General features: G+C 40.8%; 1 protein-coding gene across 1 annotated transcript in view; it reads left to right on the top strand.

Moving 5' to 3' along the window:
- Positions 1–19641, top strand: part of EPC2 (enhancer of polycomb homolog 2) — a 40783-nt gene that overhangs the window by 13494 nt on the left and 7648 nt on the right. The window contains exons 3-10 of the mRNA XM_042877889.1: positions 7702–7847; positions 10037–10243; positions 10982–11130; positions 11393–11525; positions 12825–13016; positions 13359–13448; positions 14405–14541; positions 14642–14985. Of these exons, the coding sequence (XP_042733823.1) occupies positions 7702–7847; positions 10037–10243; positions 10982–11130; positions 11393–11525; positions 12825–13016; positions 13359–13448; positions 14405–14541; positions 14642–14985 (1398 nt within the window). The remainder of the gene's footprint in view (positions 1–7701; positions 7848–10036; positions 10244–10981; positions 11131–11392; positions 11526–12824; positions 13017–13358; positions 13449–14404; positions 14542–14641; positions 14986–19641) is intronic.

Genomic DNA, 19641 nt, shown 5'->3' with positions numbered 1-19641 from the left:
TAAATTTATGGGAGAATTTAAGGATAAAGGTGAGGTTTTTCCTACTGTATTTGTTTATGGGCTCTGTACTGATTTTATGTTGAAGTATGGTAACTGGCAAGCCTTGTCTTCTGTCAATCTAAAAATTGATTCAAAACTCTTTAATTCAGAAGTTCAGTATAAATGGAGATGAATTTGAAGAGGCTTTGTAAGGAAATCAGCCTTGATTCTACTGGTTGCAGCAAAGTTCTGGAAGGTTTATTTTCAGTTAGGCTAGTAGTGAGGCTTTTTGCTGTAATATATGTGACTTTTCCACTGCTGGGCGTAGCAGGAGTTATTGTGTTTTCCTCATATTTTGCTAAAGCTTTTTCCTTTCTGTAGGGAACTGGGTCTCAAAAGATCTAAAGACCTAATTAATTAATCATAGTTGTCTCTGGATGTTCAGTTGACAAGCGTTTATGTTTCAGTAGCGTAGTTGTTCCTTGGCAGGGAGTCATGTTTGTCCTTTGCAGCATGTCATTCCAGGGGGTAGTTTTGTGGCTTGGACTTCCCTCAGAGTTAATCTCTGTAGCACACCCTCAGATGCAGTTATTGCAGTGATTTATCACTCTGTGTGTTGAAGCACAAGTTGAGCGCCGAGTTTCTGCAGAGAGAACTTCTCTTATCACCAGTTCATGTCTTTGTCTCGTAGTTACATTGGAAAGACAGTTGACAGAGGTGTGCTGGAATATCTAGAAAAGGAAGTACACTCATCTTACTTGTTCTGGGTTTTGTGCAGACATGCTGCTGGGAAGTGTTGATGAGCAGTTCATCACGTTTTTTAGCGGTCTCCAAGAAGAGGCTGCTATCTGTAAGGAGATTGGAGCAGAGAAAGCATTTTATGCTTGTCTGCCTTCTGCTGTTCTTACAGATGCAACTGAGCTTGAAGTCAGGCAAAGATACTTAAGCCCAAACGTTGATGTCTACTGAGGATCCTTAGGTAATTTCTCACTAGCATGGTGAAGTCCCCTATTTGTCCTAAGTGTTTACAAAGTAAAAGGTTTCTGGAAATAATATGCTTAAGATCCTCCACGATACATTAGAGATAGTGGTGGTAATGTAAGATGTGAGATGTGAGTTAAAGGAGATGGATACTTCTCTTTTTTCGTTTGAAGAAACAAACCTGCAAGCAGGGCAGGTTGACTAAACTGAAACAGCTGCATTTTTTTTCTGGACATTGCCAGAAATGCTGTTAATGCTGCTAACAAACAGGATTAAAAGTGTTAAATATATATAATGTCGTGTGCTTTGTCTTGTTAAGACTTGATCGTTCTGGGGACGTAATAGAAGGTATTAGAGCTGAAAATAAAAATCAGATAATGCTTCAGGATAGTTTTCCAATGTAGCCTGGTTGCAGTAGGTGTGATACAAAGCTGCTTTATGCTTGGCTTGTGGTCACTGTTTAGCAGTTGTTTTAATGCTGAAAGCAAGAAGAGTAACAGTACGTGCTTTGGCAGTGGAAGCTACATAAACCACGAGATGACAAGTGGCTGTGTACTGCATCCCGTGTTTGTAGTTATTACTAAGAAATTATGAATAACCTTAAATAATTTTGCAGCTCATCTTATAGATGAGGATGTTAATCTTTACTAGAATAATTCTTTTATGTGTACCACTAGTTCAGACTAGAGGAAAGTTTGTTTCTTGCTGACACACATAGACATACACAAAAAATACCCACTCCCAACAATAAAAAAACAACCCAGAAGGGGTCCTGCAGCTGATACTATTGCATGTAAGTTGCTTTTGTAAAAAGAGTAATGATAACCATCTAATGCTTTATTGTAGGTAATGTAGCCGGATCTTTTCAAATGCAGTTTTGAATACTCTTTGTTATGTTGTATGAGATGCAGCCTAGTTACTCTGTTAAAATAAAAAATTAAAATTAACAAAGTGTGTATTTCTCATAGTTTAGAGTTGCTTTTTTAAAAAACTAATTACACATTCCACATTTTGGGGGCTGCAGGCCAACATGTAAAGTGGGTATTTGCATGGTACTGCCTGCGGAGGTGTGTGTTGCAGGTGGGGAGCACTGGAAGCTCTGGTTCATTCCAGTGTTACAGACAGACCTGCTATTGAGGTGGTGGTTTGCTGGTTTGTTAACTGCTTTGGATATAATTACCATGATGTGGTTCTTCATTTGCATTTGGTCAGCACAGATGTGTTTGCTGCCAACAGGATCAGTGCTGCTCTTTGGTTCGTAATGCCAGCAGCCTCCTCGAAGCAGCTGTGCTCTGGGGGAGCAGCCCAGGAGCAGATCTGGCAGTAGGCTTATCTTCAGTTTGCTTTGGTTAGGTGGACTGTGGGTTTCTCGTTTCTCTGGCTTGGCTCAGCGTGTGGTTGCTGAGGTTGGTGCAAGGAATGTGAAAGAACTCATGGCTGCTGGGGAGGAAAGCTGGTGGAAGAGCTTGGTTTAGTTGTAACTCACACCTAGGTCAGCTTAATGACTGCTGAACCACAGCCTTAATTTTCTTAAGTAAACTAAATAAGATAATTCAGCTACACTGAACCCTATTTTATGTAATTTAACTTCTAAACAAATTGCATTTCCATAGTTTAATATGAACTTAATATGTAGAGGAGCTAAAGTAAATAAAAGCCAATCCCTCTGTGAAAGTTTCTGTCATCAGGAGTGGTTGCAGTGGCAAAGGGTGTAAACTAGGATGGTAGTTTTGCAACAGCAATTAGCAAGCCAACAAGTTCTGAATGCTTATTTGAGGTGAGGCTTAGTGATAGGATCATGGAGGCCCTTTTCTTCAGCGCAGTGTATAAACATGCGGTGTGGGGAGGGACAGATGCTTTGGAGTAGGGAAACAACATTCATTTCTCAGCCACAAGAATCTCTCAAGAACTACCAGGAAAAAGGGCTGTAGAAAGTTGGCTTGCAACTGTGAACTGTCACATTGGTTGGTTCTAAAATGCTAGCCACTAGCAGGGTGTCTGAAATACTATGTTTGCTGAGACTGAGGCTAGTTGTCCACAAACTTCTGTAGGCATTAATGAGCAGCTGCATCTGTTGCTATGGTAGGTGCAGAAATGCAGAGTGGTGAGTGACCACATTGGGCAGCTGACAACACCTGTGTATTGAGGGCAGCTCCAGGATGGAAACTGGCTTTTCCTGGAACCAATGCAGTGTGCTCTGTGCTCAGAAAAAACAAAAATGAGGAGTAAGGATGTCACTAAGTGTGTTTGAAAGAGCAGCAGTGGGCAAACTTCAGGGAGAGAGGGGGCTTCGGTGAGCATCCCAGAGCTGTAGCAAGCTAGCTGGGGGTTAATTAACTCCTTGTGATTGCATGTAGCAGCTGAAGAGTGATAATCATGCATTCTGTTGGAATGCAGTTGTTATTTCCATTGCCTCCGCATCATTAACCTGTGGCCTCCATGTAGCCTCCCTTTCATTTCAGCTGAGCTGTGTTGGTAAGCACAGGTCATGATAAGCAGTGTGAGGAGCACTGCCTGATGAAGAAGAGTATTGGTAGGACGTATGAAAGCGGTGTGTGTGGCACAGGCTGCTGCTGCTGCTTTGACATTAGCCATATGCTTCCTGTGGAGCAAGATGAGACTAGATTTATTCAGTGCTCCTGACAAGTGCATATTGGATACCTTTTATCTTCTGTATCTTGTCATTTTGATTATGTCAAAATATTTTAGTGGAAATTACGGTGTAGAGCTTTGCTTTTGTGTTGGTTTTTTTTAATGATTATTATTTCCTGTTTTTCAGCGCTTAGTTTTTTTTTAATCCATCAAGTCTCAGAAATGAGTACCGAGATTTTTATCAGCGAATTATTTGTGAAATTAGGTGGATTTGACATGTTATTTCACCAGTGGTTGCACAGCTGATGAGCCAGTGTAACAGCCAAAGGAGGAGGTTCTGATTTTCCTCCTTTTCCACTTCTGGTTGCTCCATGTGCCTCCACCTGGTCCTGCTGCTTGCTGGATACACCTGCAAATGGGCTCAGCTCCCTCCCTTAGCAGAAAGCCACTCACATCTCCCCAGAGCTGAACATGCCTGCCAGGTGACTGGGACATGCATGGCTCAGGGATTTCCAGCAACTCTTTCTTTCCTCAGTGTGAAAATGAGGGCAGGTTTACAAGCAGTGCTCCCAGCTTACAGGTGAGCAGCATCTCCTCTGTCACAATGCTCCCCATGTTCACTGATGCTCTGGTTTTAAAAAAAAAAAAAAAAGTTGACTTACCATTTTGTTCACAAGGAATTACTGGCTTGTCTACTGACAGGTAATGGGCTGCGTGTTTTTGTGCCTTTGGGTGAACAAACAGTGCCTCTTCTGGGCTCTCATGGGTTTCTGGGCCTTCTGAGATCATCCATGGAAACCTGCTTCAACACAGCTTGTGGAGCACAGACCTGCTGTAGTGCTTGGAGAGCCCTCCCAAAGCACAGATAGCCTCTCTGGAAACCTTGAGCCATCTCTCTTAAGTGGGGTTGCTTGAATATGATTTTTACACTGCACGTTAGGATTGAGTTTGTTTTGTAGGCTCAGGGGAACTTTTGCAACTTCCTTTTTGGAGAAAGCAGCAAGTTGAGGCCATCAAAGTCCAGAGTGGAGCGCAGTATGGGGCACTGATGGCAGGGGGAGCACCAGCTGCTAGGCAGGACTCCTGGAACTCAGTGAAGAGCAGCTGGGGATGGGTGCTGATGCTTATTTACTGGCTGTTACCCCGCACACTGGAGCAATTTCCTTTCTATTTTTTTTAAATAAATACAGTCTTACAGAGCTGTGTATTTTAAATAATATTCTTAGTTTTTATCTCAACTTTAGCTTTCTGCAGCCATCACTGAAGCAGCAGGATGCAAGCAGTGCAAAGTGTAGAAGTGTCAATCTGATGTGCCGCTGTTGATTTTTCTCTTTTGTTTTTTAGAAGAGCTGCTGTGGGTCTTATGCCCAGTAGAATCCCAGAATGGCCCGGGTTGGAAGGGACATCAAGGATCATGAATCTCCAACCCCCCTGCCATAGGCAGGACCACCAACCTCCCTATTTAATACTAGACCAGGACAAAATTGCGACACAATAACAGTGGAATGTGCCTTCGTACCATCTGCATGGCCACTTCACTGAATTAACACTACAAATAATCCAATTAAAACATAATTGTACTGCAGTAGTAGTAATATTATTTTCTTGGAATATATTTTTAGAGCATGTTTACAGTATGTGTTGAGCCAGAGAAGTCTTCTGATTAAGTGCTACTCAGAGTTAGTACAGTGAAGGGAGGTAGCAGCTGACAGCTGAAAACAGTAAGGGATTGCTGCCTGGCACTTCTGACATGTTGTATCTGAGTGTGAGTGCCTCTTCAGCTTTTGTGCAAGGCTAAATACTTTTACATGCTGGCAGTGGTTAAGGCTAAGTTATTGCATGGGAGTAGAGAAGAAGCACTCTTGGGCTGGTCTGCTGTGTGGAAGGAATGTGTTACTGCATACTAGTCGACTGTGTACCATATGAAACAGAATGCTGTGACTTCCTTGAAGCTATTTTATAGCGTTATTCTCATGGTTCTGCTGTTACCTGCATCACCTCAAATTGCACCAGGGAGTTTGGGTGCAGAGTTCTCAAAGCTGCTGCTGAGATATAGCTGTGACTTAAGAAGAAAGAGATAAGATGGGGCTTTGGTTTGTTGTCTAATACACGTAGAATGTATGGCCACAAAGCTTCAGTGCTGCTAATACAGTTATTTGTTGGTTGAATTATTTGGAGTGTTCTGGTTAATATTTCACCTGTCAGAGTTTGGATGTGAATATGTGATCTGTAATAAAGATAGGAGCCTTGCTGTAAGGTTGAGAGCACACTGTTTGTAGAATACAGAAAGATTTGTGTTCTCATTTGTTAGAGTTAGGGAGTATGGTGAGGTTGCAGTTGGACTTGATAATCTTTAAGGTTTCTTCCAACCTGAGCAATTCTATGATTCTGTGTATTTAGAATTAAGTTGGTTTTGGAGAAAAAGCAACACCTGACTTCCCATCAGAATTTGTCTAGCATTCACCAAGGGCAGATCGTGCCCAACCAATCTGGTGGCCTTCCGTGCTGGAGTGATGGCATCAGTGGACCAAGGAAGGGCGAATAATGTCATCTAACTGGACTTGTGCAAGGTTGTGGATATGGTCCTGTACCATACTCTTATCTCTAAATTGAAGAGAGATGAATCTGAAGGGTGGACTGTTCAGTGGATAAAGAATGGGCTGGATGGCTGTAGCTGGAGGGTTGTTGTCCAGGTGGAGGCTGGTAACAAGTGATGTCCATCTTGGGCCCTGTGCTCTTCCATGTCTCTGTCAGTGACTTGGACTGTAAGGTTTGAGTGTACCCTCAGCAGTTTGCTGATGATACAGAGTAGAGTGGTGCAGTCAGTACAATAGAAGGAAGGGATGCCATTCAGAGAGACCTGGACAGGCTTGAAATGTGGGCCTATGAGAACCTAAAGAGGTTCAATAAGGCCAAGTGCGGGGTGTTGCGCTTGGGTTGGGGCAATTCTACGTATGAATACAAACTGGGAGATGAGCTCCTAGAGAGCAGCTCTACAGGGAAAGACTTTGGGGTCCAGATGGATGGAAAGTGGGGCACGAACCAGCAGTGTGTGCTTGCAGTCTGGAAGGCCAGCAGTATCCTGGGCTGCGTCAAAAGGGGAGTTGCAGTGGGTTGAGGGAGGAGATTGTCCCCCCTCTACTCTGGCCTTATGAGGCTCCATCTAGAGTGCTGGAGTCCCCAGCACAAAAAGGATGCAGAGCTTTTGCAGTAGGTCCAGAGGAGGGCCACGAAGATGATCAGAGGGCTGAAGCACCTCTCCTGTGATGCAAAGTTGAGGGAGCTGGGCTTGTTTAACTTGCAGAACAGAAGGCTGTGGGAAGACCTCACTGTGACCTTCTAATACCTGGAAGGAGCTTACAGGCAGGAGGAGCACCGACTTTCTATACAGGTAGATAGCAATAGAATGTGGGGGAATGGATTGAAACTGAAAGAGGGGAGGTTTAGGTTAGATGTTAGGGGACAGTTCTTCACTCAGAGGGTGGTGGGGTGCTGACACAGGCTGCCCAGAGAAGCTGTGGGTGCCTCATCCATGGAGGCACTTGAGGCCAGGCTGGCTGGGCTCCTGGGCAACCTAATCTAGTGGTTGGCAGTCCTGCCACGGCAGGGACTTGGGACTAGATGATATCTGAGATTCCCTTTAAACCCAAGCCATTCTATGATTTTACACAGCGTTGTATTTGAAACAAGTTTACTTCATGAAATATTTTAGTAATGTTATTTAGTTGAGTTGCTTTAAAATGGGCAATGAATTGTATTGGAACTTAAGTACTTTTCTGAAAGTATGAGATTTGACTAAAAATTATCTTAATTGTTGAGCTTACTGTAGAAGAGTTGCATTGTAATATCACTAAGAAGAGACAGTAAAATTTGTATGCTCCTATGATAGCTTTTGTAAGAAAATCTTTATTTTCTTTCTGCCTTTCAAACCACATTAAAAGAGAACGAGACTTGCCCTTATATAGAAAGACAAAGACAAGAAACTTCTAAATACTATTTTAATACTTCCATGTGGGCACAGTTGTAGCAAAAAGAGAGAAGCGTCATGGTGGGGATCTGCTAATTTGATTGATGATGGTTTTTTATTTCTGACTATTGAATGCATGCTTCTGTATTCACTTGTTTTGTGCCTGTGTGTTTTTGTTTCAGCCTTTAATCTGGACAATGAACAGCCAGATTATGATATGGACTCTGAGGATGAAACCTTATTGAACAGACTAAATCGGAAGATGGAAATCAAGCCACTGCAGTTTGAAATAATGATTGACAGACTTGAAAAAGCCAGTTCTAGTCAGGTATTTTGCTATGTTAAGAAATGGCTAAAGTATTCTCACCTGTGAGTTTTCTGCTCAGTAGTTCTCATTCATTTTTCAATTGTGCTGCTAACTGGAGAAGTATGCTTGTGTGACTGCAGGCATACAGAAATTGCACTGCTGTCACTTATTGTCACTGTTGGTAGCAGGAAAATAGGAGGAGTAGTGGGTGTGTGTGGTGTGTGTGTGCAGTGGCAATGGGAGGAGATGGTTTTAAATTCTAATTCCCATCCATGATATATTAGAAGGGGACAACTGAAAGAATCTGCTTTCACCTGTATTGGCATGAAAGAAGCTGACAGTGGTTGGTAGGTGTACAGATCTGAGCATATCAGAATCCAAATCCTTTTTTTTTTTTTGCTTGGCACAGTGGGCATTGTCTTCAGTTTGAAGGTTAGAAGCACGGACAGTAAAGCAAAGCCTTTGTTGAGATTGGACCCTTGTGGTATAAAATGCAGTGATGTAAGAAAGGAAGCTATGCTCTAGGAGCAAGCATGAATTGCCAATTATTTTATCACAAGGAGGCTAATATATTTTAGTAGTTAAGTTCTTGAGGTGTTCCAGGAGACCACTGTCTGGAGAAGGGTCTTCAAAGCCAAAACATGGCTCAAAAACTACATGAGAAGGACCAGGTTCTGATAGGTTAGCTTGAAACAATGTTATTTCTCAGCAAGATGGGCATTATGAAGGAGTGAAACATCTACTGCAGGATCCGTAGCTCTGCCACAGTTGCTTAACCTGATGTAGTTTGGTGTTACATTGTAAGAGGCAAGGTCTTGTGTTCTCTGCCTCTTCTGGGGAGCTCAGTGAAGGTTGGGTAAAGAGATTTTACTACATGAAGAAAAAATCATCAAATACACTGAATGATGCTTGTTGAGTACATGGCACTTGGGTCCTGTAGAGCTTTGCTGTTGATACCTCTGTCCTGGCTTTCAGTTAAAGCAGCTGGTTACGCTTTTCATGTTTTCTCCTTATGTTGCTTTCGTTATTGATTGATTGAGTAATGAAGTTAAATTCAAGAACCGAAGACTGGTTTGATTAACCAGGCTGATGTCTGTTCTCATTAGGACAGATGCAGGATTGCTGTAACGCTGCATGTTGTCATAAGTACAGGGGGTTAGGAAGCTCCTTTTCCCTCACCCACCTCCATGAGCAGGTCCTTTTTTTTAGTTCTCTTTCTGCTATAAATTGGGTTTTGTTTTATTCTGGCTGCAGCTACTACTTCCATAGAAGCAGTGTTTAGACTTAGGATGGCCTTATTTTTCTTAAATGTATTGTTTCTTTTTCTGATGATCCTAACGTAGAGACAAGGTTTAACATAATTTGAAATGCTGCTTGCAAAACTGCAAGTTGAAATTCAAGTTTATTTTTGGTATTCTTCAAACTATGGTGAAGATGAAGTTCTGTCAGGCTTCTTTTAAGTAATAATAGAGATTTTCTTTATTTAATAAGTTGGTTTAAGATCTGAATGTGTTAAACTCATATGTTAGTTACTCAGTGATGGCTTTTACATTTACTAGGTATGATTTCAGTATAGAAGTAGAACACATGATAAGAATATAATTATTTAATTACCTGTGTTTTAACTACCTCCCACTGAAATAACTTGTGTAAGAAATGAGTGTCTGTGTATCCCTGTGTTGTGATAAATATGGAAGGTCATTGTCCTTTTCTATCACAAAATAAAAATTATTTTGGGAAAAGATAATGGTGGCAATTTGCTTTAGAACATATTTTGATTTCACTGAAGGGTTCTTTATTGTATACAACATCAAACTGCAAGCAATCGGATGTTAGTAATGTCTCACCAGTAAGCATTTTCCTCTTTATTTAGGGGAAAGAAAAAAAAAAGTCAGTGATTAGTCTTCAGATTATGATTTGATAGTAAGTCATTTACGCCCTGTGCTTGTAATGATATCAGAAGTGATTGTTTTCATGAAGAGTAGACAAAGTTGTAGACTTGTACAAAGGGTTCTGAGAGCTGATGGTGCTGATCCAGAAAAATCAGGGACTGTTTAAGTTAGGACAGTCTGTTTGGATTCAGGTGAGTACTCTTCTCCCTTGTGCTAGAAAAGGATCAAGTTTATTTAGGAAGTGTGCAAGGCATTTGAATGTGCGGTGACTTTCTCCTTGCTTTACCCCATCTCAAGCCCTTCACATTTTCCTTTCAGCTCGTTACACTTCAGGAAGCTAAATTGCTGCTAAATGAGGATGACTACCTTATTAAGGCTGTATATGACTACTGGGTAAGAAAGCGTAAGAATTGCAGAGGGCCGTCCCTCATCCCCCAAATCAAACAGGAGAAGAGGGATGGCTCCACCAACAACGACCCTTATGTTGCCTTTCGGAGGAGGACTGAGAAGATGCAGACAAGAAAGGTAACTTGCCATTTTCAATCCTATATAGCTAGGAACCATTTTGATTTGATTTCTTTCTAGCAGACGGCAGAATCAGTGCGATGCTATCTGCAGTTATTGATACAGTTGTTTGTATCAGTAGTTGCAATATTGGAGGACCCACCTCAGTTTCAAATCTGCTAAATGACGTAGTCAGTTTGTAACATGTTAATTTTCTGTGTCTATCTACAATGTGACAATTTCCTGGAAGGCTGGAAGTCCAAGGGTAATTTATAGGCTCACATGTTGCTTTGGTGAAAGAAGGGGAAACTCTTCTATTTACCATCTGGTAAACGATTCAGGTTTTGTATTTCTAGCATTATCAATGAGATCTGATATAGAATGCAGAATAATGACAAACGTGTATGTAGATGCACGCAACCTTATCGTGTGCAGAAACAGGGTTAAAGAAAACCTTTAACACAGAGGCACAAAGTCCTGAATTCCTTCTTTTGACGAGCTGCCTCTGGGCTGGGATGCAATCTGAGAGAGAGAAAACGTGGTGAAAATGACTGAAGAGTGCCTTTTCAACTGAAAAGATTTTCTTTTGCTCTTTGTGCTGTCTATCCCAACTAGATTGGGCTTTTTGAGAAGTTCATCCTGATCTCATTGGCTCTCACTCTGAGCAGTATTATGTAACTTTTTTTTTTTGCTGGACTGGTGCCAGTTATGCCCAATGGGTTTTGCTTTTGACATAAAATTTGCTTAATCTTTCAACAGAATCGAAAGAACGATGAAGCATCTTATGAGAAGATGCTGAAATTAAGAAGAGAGTTTAGCAGAGCCATAACAATTTTGGAGATGATTAAGAGGAGAGAGAAGACAAAACGCGAGTTATTGCATTTAACGTTGGAAGTTGTAGAGAAAAGGTAGGCTTGCAAATGATGTCACTTAGAACTCTAAGATTTTACTTTTCATTAAATAGGTTTGAAAACAGCTCCCGTGATTTATTCCTGTATGGATGCTTGTCTTCTGCACACATGCATGGCTGAAGGCAAATATTGCTTATGTAGACTTGAGAAGCTAAAACAGAAAGGCGAAGAGGCTGCATGAAAACCTGTTCCTTGTCGCTCTGATGTTTTGCCAGTGGAAATTCACTATTATATTTTAATTATTATTACTTTTTTTAAGATACCATTTGGGTGATTATGGAGGTGAAATTCTCAATGAAGTGAAGCTTAACAGACCTGAAAAGGAAATGAGCACAACTGCATCCACTCTTCATAATGGAAATCATCACAAAGTTCAAGAATGTAAAATTAAGGTAATCTTCCTTCTGCTTCAAGTCTCCTGTTTCCTGTACCCTGCAGGTGTTTGCATTAGAAAACTGCCTAGCAGATTGATACGCTTGCTGTGTTTAACATTTAGCTTTTTTCTCCCCTAAGTTTTAAAAGAATTGGCCATCATCCACCAAACAACAGCTTTGTGTTAGCTTTCATTTTTCTTCTCGCATTTTTTTTCTCCCTTCCATTATAAGGTGATGCGAGAGTACCAGTGCTGTTAGTGTGTGAAGGGACAACATTGAGATGGCAAACAGTGAATTACTTTTTTTTTCCATTGACAAAAGATTAGAGCACTGCATTTTTCCTGCAGTGTTGTCCATGAGTATTGGTTAGTCCTCAGTTCAAAGGCAGTCGGATTGCTGATTTACAGCAAGAATGCTAGAGGATTCTAGGAGCTGTTGGGAATTGTTTAAGTGCAAAAAAATTCTCATCTGTAAAGCTGGGGAGTTTGAATCCTTTTTGGAGTTTGTATTTAGCAGCTGCGACACCCAGTGGTCACTAAATGTGGTACAGATCCCTGCCTTCACTTCTCTGCTGGGAATTGTGCCTGCTGTTTCTCATCTCTGGTTTATGAAGCTGAACTGGAGTTAGTTTCAGTCAGACAGCTACTGACAAGTGGTAATTTGGGGGAAAATTAAAGAGCTTCTCAGAGAACTTCTCTGGCTTTTACTCATTAATTGAAAATTTTGGAAGGGAAAGTAATTTTTAATTGGAGAGCTTTGAAGTTGTAAAACATTTGTGTTCAAATAACAGTTTAATATTGCTGCAGTTGCTTACTGCTTGCTGGAGAGGATTTATGTTAGCAAAATCTTAGAAATTAAATGAAAACATGGCAAAAGCTAGTAGCATGAAGTCTTACAAGAAACATAAGCCATGTGAGAGCTGGAAAACATAAAGTGTTTTTTGTGAACAGATTTGAGCAATTAAGAAAGCTGTAGTTTCTTGGCATAGAAAACTGAGGCCTGAGAAAGTAATTGGAGCAGACTTTCCAATTGCAGTATCCTGAGGGTGATGAAAAGAAAGGAACCCTTTACTGTAGTCACATAGCATGAAAGCTTTCAGTTTACTAATAAGCTTCTGTAAAGGTGATTGAAGTAAAGTTTTGAGGTTTTCAGATGTTTAGAATAAATGTTACGTTGTATCTGAATTTTCAACGTGCTGCACCAGTGGCCAGAGGCTCCGGAAGATGAGCAGCCATGTTTTTCTAAGGCATGGGGTGAAGAAACAACATCAAGTACGTGCTTTTATTTATTGGATCCCTTTCTGTTTTTGACGAACAGCATCCTCATCATTCATCTCTAAAGGAAGAGATATCAGATGTTGTACGTCAGAAGAAGAAATATCTGAAGAAACCGAAAATGGAGTGTGTGGTGACTGCTCAACAGCCCTCTGCTGAGCCCTTGCCTGTTATCAACAAGAGTGATATCAAGCAGTATGACTTCCACAGCTCAGATGAGGATGAGTTCCCACAGGTAACAGTCTGTTATGATTTCTTTTAGCCTACTGAAAATGGAGAACTCAGCTATCTGGAATGTGGACAGTATAGCTTGAAGTGGAGAATAACTGTGTTGGGCAGTTGGTCTGCATGCAAGATGTTTGCAGAAGCTGCTTGAGTTTGTTTCGTCTTCCAAACTGTGTTTTGGAGAACTTTCTATTATGTAAAGCAGTATTTATAAAATATATGAAATGCTAACTAGTACAAAAATACATTTTTACCATATCAGTCAATTGATTACTATATATTAATTGTATGTTTTAGTATCTGTATTATATACACATGGCGGTTGAAAGAGTAACTTTGCTTTTTGGCTTAGGTACCCTCACCAGTATCAGAAGCAGAAGAGGAAAATGATCCTGATGGACCTTGTGCCTTCAGGAGAAGAGCAGGATGCCAGTATTATGCTGTAAGGCTATCTGCTGTTGCATTTAGTGTGTTTGGGTGTTCTGTTTTTGGTTTCATTGGCCTATTGATAATGGAATAGTTCTTCTAGTCCCACTTTCATTATGAAAACCATGATGATTTGGTGGCTCCAAAGAAAATCTTTGAGTTTTTCTATAAGAATATTTCTCCTTGACCTGTTCCTCTGACTTCCTAAAGGCAATACAAAGCACGGCAGCCTAATTCAGCCACTGTTTGAATGGGAGGACTCCACCCCCTCCATGCATTCCCCTTGGTTTTCCTATCGCATCCTTTGTTCCCAGCTTATAAAGCTCATGGGTTGCTACTTGTTTTAGTTCTCAGATGTGGGCATTGTTTGGAGCTGGTTGTAAAAGCAAAGAGATTTAACCTGTTAAGGATTTTTTTTGTGTAGTTAAATCTTTCTTTTGAATTATTGCAAGCTGTGGATATGTTGGAAGAATGTTACACTGCAATTGTAGCAGTGAGCAGAGGAGAAAGTCTGATTAAACATTCCATCGTCTTCTCAGAACCACTGATAGTGAAACTTCATACTGAGTATGGATTTGTGGATGGGAAGCTGTTATCTGTGGAGGACCAACAGAAACAATGTAATGCACTGGGTCTGGTTTTGCTTTGCTCACTTCCCACCAGAGAAGTGAAGTTGCATGGCAAAATAAGTTTTGTAACTGTGTAGTCTTTAAGGCTGCCTATAACTCACTGGAGAGGAACTTAGTTGCTAGGTTGTCTGCTCCAGAAGCCTAAACAGTCTCCCTGAGTACTCAGAGCATGGGCATCTCCCACAAGTTGTGCTGTAAGTTCTTTGCACAACTCAGATGTGTGCTGGCATCTGCTTCTGTTCCTGCCATGCAGGTGTCTTGCTATTGTGATCACGTAGAGAACACCACAGACTACTTTGTATTTTCAGGAATGTGCAAATGGACTTTCCTTTATTCTTTGCAGCCTCGTTTGGACCAAACTAATTCTTCATATGAAAATGCGGAATTGGACAAACTGAGGTTCAGGCATTGCCTTACAACCCTTACAATTCCAAGAAGGTGTATAGGATTTGCAAGAAGACGAGTTGGCAGGGGTGGAAGGTAGGATTGCTTTATTTTTACCCTTTGTTTCCCTTCAAAGTACGAAAGCACATATATAAGAAACATAATTAACATTTTTTTTTCCATCTTTTTAAATCAGGGTTATAATGGACCGAATATCCACAGAACATGATCCTGTCTTGAGACAGATTGACCCGGAAATGCTGAATAGTTTTTCAAGCTCTTCCCAGACCTTAGACTTTTCTTCTAATTTTTCACGGACCAATGCTTCCAATAAACGTTGTGAAAACAGACTGTCCCTTTCTGAAATACTAAGCAATATCAGATCATGTCGACTGCAGTGTTTTCAGCCAAGGCTACTAAATCTACAGGACAGCGATAGTGAAGAATGTACCTCAAGGAAACCAGGGCAGACTGTGAATAATAAAAGAGTTTCTGCAGCATCTGTAGCTTTATTGAACACCAGCAAGAACGGCATATCAGGTAGGCAGAAGGATTTAAATTCTTATAGAACATAAAATACGAAGTTATGGTGCTTTTTTTCTTGGAACTGGGCTGATACCACCTTAACTAATGATGTGTAACTAAACCCAGTGATACAGGGTAACTGTTTTATATTTCTTAGGGCTTTTCTTAAGTTCTCTTCCTCCTGCTTTAATTGCAGTTTAGATAGAATCATGGTAAAGTGCTGGACTTAAACATGCCAGATGTGAAGGAGGGATTCTGTTTGTATGTCAGCATTGCCTACATGAAATTTATCACACCTCGTTTAAGGAGTGAATAATGCTCTTTATGAATGTAGAAGAGAAGCCATTGTATTATTGAGGGTATCAGAGTGGGTGGGAAACAGTGGAGACAGGGAGATATTTTTGGAGTTCTCTAAATCTTGCTAAGCCATCTCCAGAAACCAGTAGTGAATCAGTAAAGTCTCGGAGCAGAAATGAAGAAGGTACAAAACCGTGTTTTGAGTTGACACCTGGAGGCTTCCAGTGTTGCAGTTTTTACTGTAACAGTGATACACCTTGCTGTGCTGATTATCAGAAAATCAACAGGCACAGATGAAGAGTGATGGGGGATTTCCTCATCCTTTAAGGTTGATGTCTAACTCGCACCCTTAATGCAGCTGTCTCTTACCATTCAGTTTTGTGACCTTACAGCTCCAGATGAGCAAGGTGGCAATTCATGTATGCTTTAAGGAAAAAAAAAAAAAGTAGAATCTTCACAAGACTATCAAATACATGCAACACTATTCTCATCTTTGTACACCCTTTGTCACTGATTTGGATACAGGATCACTTAACTTGGAATAAAAACAACCAGAAGCAAAAAATTGCTTTAAGTTTGTATTAGCAGTCTCAAATACAACTAATACATGTAGCAAGTGATTTATTTATAACAAGTGACAATGTTAAAACTGGCACTGCTGAAAGAATATATGATTCTTCAAAATGCTGGACGGTTGGAGATGTGCCAGAAGAGATCTCTTAGCAAGCACAACAAGCATTTGAGTGTTTTCCCACTCTATTGTGTGCATGCAGAACTTAGTATTGTAAAAGAAGATAACTGGGTGACACGACAGGCTGCTTCTAAATCCCATAATTAACATCAAGTGGATATGGAAGGGGCCCATCTCTTTTAAAGTCAGCTGCTGCAACTTTTCTAGTCATTGCAACTTTTCTGTTGTGCTCTCCTGTGAAGAGATTTGCACAAGAATTATTTTTTTTTCTGCTGTATGAAGAGAATAGACAGTGTGTCATGATCATATCTTGTATAATTTTTGTTTGTAAAGAGCTTGAAAGACTGGAGAATTGCACCTGTAACAGAAAGGGGGTGGTTCTGTGTGCTGGGATTATTGATAAGAATTAAGAAAGGCTGTGTGAAAGCAAATGCAGACAACAGAAATGAATGGTGTTTGTCAGAGTTAAGCATGTGGAACGTGGACAGTATGCTAGGATGGACCAGCAAAGAATTTGCTGGTAGCTCTTTGTATAATGATCAAGTAGTACTGCAGGGTTTCTATTTAATGAAGAAGTATGGTGACAGCAAGGTAAGGCTAGTTGCTTAAAAAGATACATGCAGAGTTGGTGTTTCTGTAGAATTTCTCATGATAATGTAAGTATCAATAGATTATCTAAGGATGAGGTGCAAAACGTTGAGGCTTTAAATGCTGCTCTGGAGAGACTTTTTTGCTGAGGATGGAGTCCACTTACACTAGGAGAGTATTTTGAGGTAGAAGCTGATATGTCTGAGTGAAAGAAAAAGGTTGGAGAGATTGTGAAATATCCATACTGTAGGTATGAATGAAAATTGGAGCAGTGAAGGGCCTGACAGGGAGGATCTTTCTGTTTTGGTAGGAAGCCATGCATGGGTGGGGGGAAAAGGGTTGGCTCTTGTTGAGTGTTAACCAATTCAGTAGGCCTAAAGCACTAAGATGTTGATGTTATGTGGTGAATCAGTGAGAGCTCGTGCTTTAGGATTTGAGCTTCTGGAGCTTAAAAAAAAAATAGACATTGTAGTGATGGTAGAGACTGTAGAGAAGTACTTGTATAATATGTGATGGCTCTAGGCTACTTTGTGGAGGAACAGTAATTTATTTTGTATAATCCTGATGATCTGTCTGAAGACTGTTCAGATGTGAGCAGAGATTACTCAGCAGTTGGAGTGCACTGCATAGGGAAATGTTTGGGTTGGGAAGACCCTTTTGTTTCCGTATTCAGACTACAAAGCAGATCCTGTAGTTCTATGAAAGAATCGGGTGCAATAAAGCAACAAAATTGTTCACTGTGTAACTGAGCCAAGAAGAGGCACTGCTGTTTTGCATTTGCTACATAGTAAGTAATGGGAGAATTTTTGAAGGATGAGTCAAAAAGTGGTTGTGCATTAAATGGACATAGGTGCCATATCCATCAAGGCAGATCTTTTTGGGAGGTGGTTGTAGAGATGAATTTTATTACAGATTTACCTTTGAGCGTAAAAGAATCTCTGGAAGAAAAAATGACAGTTAAACTGAATGATCAGTTTTGTTGTTCAGGTTCTTTTTTTTAGTTTAGAGAAGAGTTGGAGATGCTCGCTTTGGTTATTTGTATTTAAAGTTTATATTTTTACTTCTGTCTCGCTGAAACAATTGTTACACTACTTCCCCAATGCTAAGCATTGTGCAAACAGAAGCAAAGACTTAAGTGCATGACTGGTTTTGTCATAAAGGTGCCTAATCATTGTGTGAATAAAGAACCTCTGTTCCAAGCTGAATTTTTCTCCTGCTTGTGCTCTAATAAGGAGACAAGGTCCCTACAACAATCTTATCACTTTGATCAGTTGTGTAAACTTTCAGCAGGCTTACCTGCTGCACCTGGGAAGCAAACGTGGTCTCTTTGCCAAAGCCAGCTCTGGAAGGATTCTGTTTAACAAATGAGAGAAGCTGATGATGAGGATAAGCAGTGTATGAAGGAGGTTGCGAGGAACTTGTCGATGGTACAACTTACTTTGGCAAAGTAGTGCTTGGCTGGCTGGCTGAATTCCTAGACTGCAACTTGTCTTGCTTGTGGAACCGAAGTGAGAATTAGGCTGTAGGCAAAATCTTCAGCAATTTGCCAGAGCGCTCTGCGTCAGCTGCCAGTGCCTGGGAGCCACTCAGACAGCTGGCTGCTAAGCTACTGTGTCCATAGATACAGAAGACAAGTGGAGATGGTGGCATTCTGAGGTACAGAATTCTACACGTGGAGCAGGCGTTTACTTTTTAGAGGTATCCTGTTGAGACTAAAATATCACGTAGAAGTAATTAGATTAATGAGGAACTGTTCTGGTGGGGCAGCCTGAATGATGATCTTTGATTAAAGCTCCTAAGAGCAGTGACATCATAATCTAGGCCAAAGGTGTCTAGGGATGGAAAGCAAAAGACTCTCATGTAGACTTTTTGTAGTATTTTGTAGTGTTTCAATGTAGGCAGACTGTGGTTAAATAGAAATCCCAATATTTAGCAGTGCAAACTGAAATACTGGTCAATAGAAGCTTTAATGAAAAGTACAGAACTCTTGCACTTGGCTGTGACCTTAAAGGCTGCCTTGGAGTTTTGTAGAAGTTGGGTTTGTCTTTAGGAGCCTTCAGTTGTTTAATTTGGCAAAATGAAATGGTGGTAGATGTGCTAATGAGTGTCTGCTTTCTTCATAAGGTTAACAGCAGAGCTTATTGTGACCGAGTAAATCCCTGCTGATAGGTACTGGCCTGGCTGGAGCTGACAAGTATGAATGCAGAAACAATTAGGATGCTGCTGTGCTGATCAGCCCTGTGTTCTGTGGCTTCCTGGCCTGTGTTAAACTGGGAGGGGAGAGAGAGAGCATGTAAGGTGTAGGCCAGCCCTAAACTGGGTGGTGGTCAGTTTGACTCAGCAACTTGGAGTCAAGATAAATGCCCCTGTACTGCAGACAGGGAATAGCTAATTAGGGGTAAATGCATTTGAGGTGTTTATCTGCATGAAACTGGCTTGTTCTTGAACACAACAGAAGGCATTATGGAATTTGGTGCCTCAGAACTTAAAAATAGAATTGCATACATACGTAATGTTCCATAATGCTGTTCTTGGCTCTGTTGCCTTTAGTAACGAAACGCATTTTGGGAGGCTGTTGTGAGGAAGCTTAACAGGTTTAGCTGACTGAACTTTGAGTTCAGAGCTTGTAGTAAGAGGGAAGAGTCTTTGAGGGGATCTAAGTATGGCTAACTGGGGAGGAAAGCTTGATTTCTTCAGAATATGTTGAAAATAATGATAAAATCCCAAGAATCTAATAGGGTGAATAATGTAAGTCACTGAACCTTTTAAGTGCTCTTCAGCTTGTTTGATGCTTGTGTTAATGGTGAAGCACTAAAGAAGTAATTTCCCATGTAATTCCTCTACAGTCAGTCTGCATTTTGGCTCTTATTCAGAATTTCAGCACAAGGGTGAGTACTACAGCTAGGGAACAGAAGAGTCAGGCTATGAAAGACAGCTCAATTCAATGTTACTGTTGTCTCACTGTCTCTCAGTGAGATGAATGATATTCGTGCAGCGTCCAGGTGTTGGAGATGGATGACAGCTTTGGTCTTCAAAGTATGTAGTTCAGAATGCTGAAATGTAGTTAATGGGAATCTTTGAAAAGTGAATTCTCT

Source organism: Lagopus leucura, unplaced genomic scaffold, assembly GCF_019238085.1.
Source record: "Lagopus leucura isolate 7727_CA_CO unplaced genomic scaffold, USGS_WTPT01 Super-Scaffold_100019, whole genome shotgun sequence".
NCBI lineage: Eukaryota > Metazoa > Chordata > Aves > Galliformes > Phasianidae > Lagopus > Lagopus leucura.
The sequence above is the reverse complement of the archived record's forward strand: the minus strand, read 5'-3'. Positions and strand labels throughout refer to the sequence as shown.